A 5,528-nucleotide genomic window follows, 5' to 3' on the forward strand; every position below is an offset into this window, starting at 1 on the left:
GAGAGAAATCGGGCGGACGGTGGGTGTCCGGGCGAGTGAAGAGAAGCGACTGAGCTGAGGCGTATGCAACTGGACAATCACCTTCAGTGAAGTAATAGAATTATCTGGGCTCAAATACTTTAACTGTAACCGTTCTGGTTTCAGGTCAAGGACGGTAAAACCACAACAGTCACCTCAGAAAGATGTCTAAACGTGCCAAAAAAGTTTTGTAGAAGTTTGAGGAGAATGTGCTATGCCCGGTTCCAGTGGGTTGGTGCCTCAACCCTAACTTCAAGAGAGGCCCTGGTATGGTTGCAAGAAAGGTTTTGGGAATTCCCTATCAACCGGAAATTTAGTAATGAATAGTTACCACCCCCCCACCCCCAACTTTAGCACCGTCGTTATTACCTTTGGGGTTTTTTTTTCAACAGACAGAGTGTAGGGAAATAACCCACAAACAACCGAACAGTTAAAAATCAGTGTTGAACAGGACCTAAAAAAATCGATCCAGAAACATGTTACGTGTTTATTCAAATGTTTCAGTGGCGTAATGGAGCTAGTTTGGAAAGAAATGGTTTATACCTGGATATTTAAATAACGAATATCTTCATTGAGTTTAATAAGAAACATCATTTTTGTATTAATTTATTCTTCAAGGCACAAAAGGTGACGATTTGATATAGAACAATAGGGTTGGTTTTTAAGATGTTGCAAAGTTTTGTGTTTCAGGCAAGTTTGGTTGAACTGTTTCGAGTTTGATGTTTTTCGAATAAACAAATTGATTTTTATCATAATGATAAATGTAAGGTCCTCATACGTGAATTTTATTTCGGCAAGGTTTTATTAAATTTGGTTCCTAGATAACTGAGTCATTGCCGTTTAAGTGGGCCTCTCTCTTTTGTAGACACCCAGTATATAGGTCCATGAAAAGTAACTCTTTGGTCAAACATACCAACACTGTTGTGGCAGTTGATGTGGTAACAAGTTCTCTTTTAGTTTTAGTAAGCGTTTTACAGCGCTCGCAACACAAGAAGGTCATATAAGTGTTAAGGATTAGAGGTGTTACAAGAGAATAACAAACACACACAAAAAAGGAGGGGAGATCAGGATCATGATAGACGTCTGATAAGAAAGATGGAGCAAACCACACCAGAGCCCCCGCCAACCACCTACGCAGGTTCTCTTTTCCACATGTCCGTTACTCTCTACAAGCTGCCATCCTAGCAGTTATTAGTACAAGGTCCCAGCAGCACTCTGTGGCAGGTGCTTTTTCTGTAGTCCATAACGGTGGGACCAATTTCATTGCGAAGGGAGAAAACTGGACAGATAGACATGGTCTCATTGCAAATTCCCATGATTGTCAGAAGTTCTAGTTGAAGAGACGCCAGATGATTTTTTACCGAGACGAAGAGATCCTCCTGGAACCGAAGAAGAGAGGGAAACAGAGAAAGAGATTTTTAAAAATGCTATTGATCTGGAATTCATTCTGATCTCCAAATTCTTGCTTTACAATAAGGGAGTGAACACACAGAGAGCGAAACGATTCGAAGTATCTCTAGTGCAATAAAATATACGAAACAAGACAAAGAGATTCTCCTTCAAACGAAGAGCAAAAAAAAAAAAGAAAAAAAAGGCATGTCAATATTTGTCTCCTCAAAAAAAATTATTTAAAAATTGATGAAATGGTATAGGTTTAGCGCCTATATAAGCAATATTATGTTATTTAAGAGGGGGGGGGGGGGGTCGCTACACCCCCAAAGTACCTATTCGGCTCAAAATTATGGAATTTGAGTTGTAGGCATTTTTAACTTCCTCAGCCTCTCCTACAACTATTTCATAGCATGAGAACCCCCCAAAACCTCATTCCTTTCCATACTGGGCATGTTTGTCACCACCATGTCCTCATAAAGTCAATATCTCATTTTCTATATAGGCCGTTTTCTCAAAATGCGACTTTTCTCTATACTTTTTAAAAATAACTCCACCATTTTTCATCCAATTTTCATGACATTTTCACCGAATGAAGAAAAGATGTAATACTACATATTTGTTTGTTGAATTTTTGATATTTTGAATAGATTTTTGTAGGTGGTATCTTGAGTGTGGATTTTCACGGATTTTTTGCAAACTTGAATACTACCTCACGAAAAAATTCATTAAAAATGTTCTAATTTGTTTAGGAAAAAAATAACGGACAAGTTTTGAAATCTACTGTTTGAGAACACGCATGCGAAAAAAACAAAAACAAAAAACCCCCCAATCAATTTCCATGAGCAGTAAGTGCGGCATTCATTACGTGTGACAAGTCAACAAAATTAAATATGGCCGCCGTATCCATGGAAACGAAACTTTTTTCTCAAATTTGATTGCAGATTTTAAAACTCCCCACTATGCTTGTTTTATGTGTGAAATTGTGTAAAATTCAGTCTAATGATAAGCGAGTTAGCCTTCAGGTGCAGCCACCCCCCCCCCCTCCTTAAGAGGCGGTACCTCTGAGTTTAGTGCCCAGCTCCAATTAAATGGACCGAGCCAAGTGGGAAATTCGGGTAAAGTGCCTTTCACAGGGACACAATGTGGGGCCCAGCTCAGTCTCGAACTCCCAAACTCGTAATCTCACAATTACGAGTCCAGTAACCTAACCACTTGGCTACCGACTCCACTGGTCTGCTCAGGGAGAACTACTTAACAATGACTTTTAAAAACAAACGTACAGTTTTGAACATTAGAGTCAAATCAATTCAGATCAAGTAGTCTTGTGCCAAGATAGTAGTCTTTGCCCCATCTATGAAGGACCATCTGGCTGGCTCCGAATCAATCCGACGAATCTGTTTGACACTGGGTAGAAAACAGACAATTCAAGAACTAGAAGGGCTTGTATTCAGTGCACAGTGCCATTTGAATTCAGTCGAACTGAGTCGGCGCCAGATAGATGTTCTTTCTTTGAGGAGCAAAAGCTGCCACTTTGGCACAATTTGATTAAATCCTCCAAACACGAAGTTGTTTGATTTCGAAAGATTTGATCAACTTTTTAAAGATTATTTTTAAAACAAATTTTTTAACCTCTCCATCGACAGAATATGAATCATGCAAAAAGCAGGTTTCTGACTCTGGAAGTGAGTATGAACTCGGGTTGAGAGAGATATTATATTCCATCAGAAAGACCGAGATTCTCGTGGAACATTAATTACTCCCCATTCGCCAGACGAGCCAAGGCCTCCTGTCTGTGACAGCAAAACGCCAAACTGCTACACCACAGGCGCCGGAGACCAGATTGTGCGCTAGGTGTTTAATTTAATTATTCTTACGTCAACGAGCTCTGTGCAATGTCCTGAGACGTAGAAGAGCAAGCTCTCCGCCTTTGGCCCAACAACGGCGCCAGCGTCTCTGATGACGGTGAAACTGAAGTCTGGATCTACGAACTTCCTCAAGGTAGTCTCCGTGGCGTTGCGGAATGTGTCCAGCACCTGGGGAAAGTAGGCTTTTTAAAAATAAATAAAAGTGGAATCTTGGTTAAATCAGGCTCTCGTCAAACTAATGGAATTGAAGAAGCCAACATTTTTCCGGCTGTTGTGCAATTTCTATCGACTTTTGTTTTTACCTAAACATCTTTTATGTCCATTTAGAATTTAAAGACATTTCTGTGTGGATTTTACAGAAGAACGATGATCAAAGGCACAACAAATGTACAGTTTCCAAGGACCCTAAAGCTTTGGAAATCACCAAAATATTTGTGGCCATTTTCTCGCTAATCATTTCTCTGGCACTAGGCGACCCCCATCCCCTTCAATAGTAAAATTATATTTAATATGGATGGATATTATCCTCATCAAAAGCAAGACAATGTACACACTTTAAAATTATATCAATAACTCTATATGTCGAAACAATTATGAGCGCCTGTTTTCACCGGGTTGTGACTTAAGTTTTAGTCTTTTTGTTAGTTTGTTAGTGCTTCAGCGCGTGCAATCCGCAGCTTACACACGTTTTACTTCTCAGGAAGCCAGGAATCTTTTCGAGTGTTCTATGGTTTTCTGGGGCGGGGGTATTGATGGTTGTAAAACGCATAGAGAAGGCTGTAGAGAATGGGTATGCGCAATATAAATGCAACAATTATACTACTACTACTACTACTACTACTACTACTACTACTACTACTACTACTACTATTAAAAATAATAATAATAATCTCTACATATTATATTTGTGAAAGTCCGTCACTTTGGCTTCATAAAACTTCCGAACCACTTAACTTTCGAATTTGACAAAATAAAAGGTGGTTCTGAATCATTTAAAGGGTGCACTTTTTTTTTAGAAGTCTGGTGTCACTGTAGTTTGATTTTCAGTTTTTCATTTGATTCGTTTAGATCTATACTTAGGACTTCTAAAACGCCATTGTAAACAAATGAGATTTTCGTTCACTAGCCGTGCGCGCTGTTGTAGAGTATAGATCTAGAACTTTTGTTGTTGTTGCATTCCTCAAGATTTACTGCTCCATTCAAACTCACTACATGGACAAAAACTTGGTGTGTAACCGTAAACAAAGAAAAATCTTCTGCTACACTCTACACTCTCAGCCAAGCTGAGCCAAAACACCTCACATTAGAGAAAACCCCCCTAAAGTTTGAGAATCAACAGACGTATCTTTGAATAATCTTTGACAAGCGTCTCACATGGAAACAGCCCATTCAAAATGCAGAAAATAAAGCCAGGAAGAAACTTAACATCATGAGAAAACTAGCAGGGACTCAGTGGGGATACATTGTACAAACTACAGGGCAGAGACGGAGGCTCAAATACATGCAGCAAACATCATCAAGAATGTGGTAGACCCCCAAAGCCAAGTAGTATTCCTAACAGATGCCATGTCAGTACTGCAGGCAATCACTTCTGACAAACTACCAAGGCTACGAAAAGTAATTGGGGACATCCCATGTCTGAGGATTATGCTGCAGTGGATTCCATCACACAGTGGTGTCTTAGGAAATGAGCAGGCAGACAGGATGGCCAAACTAGGAGCAGAGAAAGAGCAACAAAACAACAGCGTTAACTACACAGAAATAAAAACTATTATAGATACACTATTTAAAGCACCTCAGACACCAGATGGCTACCATGAGCTGTCCCGCCAAAAACAAGTGATTATCTTCAGACTAAAGACACAACACACAAGACTGAGATAACACATTGTGTACAAATGTTTTAAAATAGTACAACTACCAAAATGCCAGTGTGGAGAGGCAGACCAAGCTGTTAAACACATCCTTCAGCACTGCAAGACACACAGGGCCCTGAGATAGGAAACGTGGCCAACAGATGAACTGAGCAGGACGGCCCAATTTATGACAGATACCAGACTTCAAGTGTGATGCGATCGAGAAGAAGAAGAAGAAGACTGCTCCATTCCAGTACTAGAGGGTAAATATAGTAAGCCAATGACTTTCAGTTTATGTTAATGCACCGATCAGGGGGCCCAGCTAGTAATAATAATATTACTATTATTATTATCATCATCATAATAACAACATTATTATTATTATTATCATTATTAT

The 5,528-nt window shown here is 39.5% G+C and overlaps 1 protein-coding gene across 1 annotated transcript in view; it reads right to left on the reverse strand.

Moving 5' to 3' along the window:
• Positions 1 to 740: 740 nt before the first annotated feature.
• Positions 741 to 5,528, reverse strand: part of LOC101860628 — a gene marked incomplete at its 5' end in the record, with an annotated part of 5,838 nt that continues 1,050 nt past the window's right edge. Inside the window, 2 exon segments of the mRNA XM_005113376.3 lie at positions 741 to 1,397; positions 3,285 to 3,443. Coding sequence (XP_005113433.2) covers positions 1,200 to 1,397; positions 3,285 to 3,443 — 357 coding nt within the window.

Source organism: Aplysia californica, unplaced genomic scaffold (assembly GCF_000002075.1).
Source record: "Aplysia californica isolate F4 #8 unplaced genomic scaffold, AplCal3.0 scaffold02099, whole genome shotgun sequence".
NCBI classification, from domain to species: domain Eukaryota; kingdom Metazoa; phylum Mollusca; class Gastropoda; order Aplysiida; family Aplysiidae; genus Aplysia; species Aplysia californica.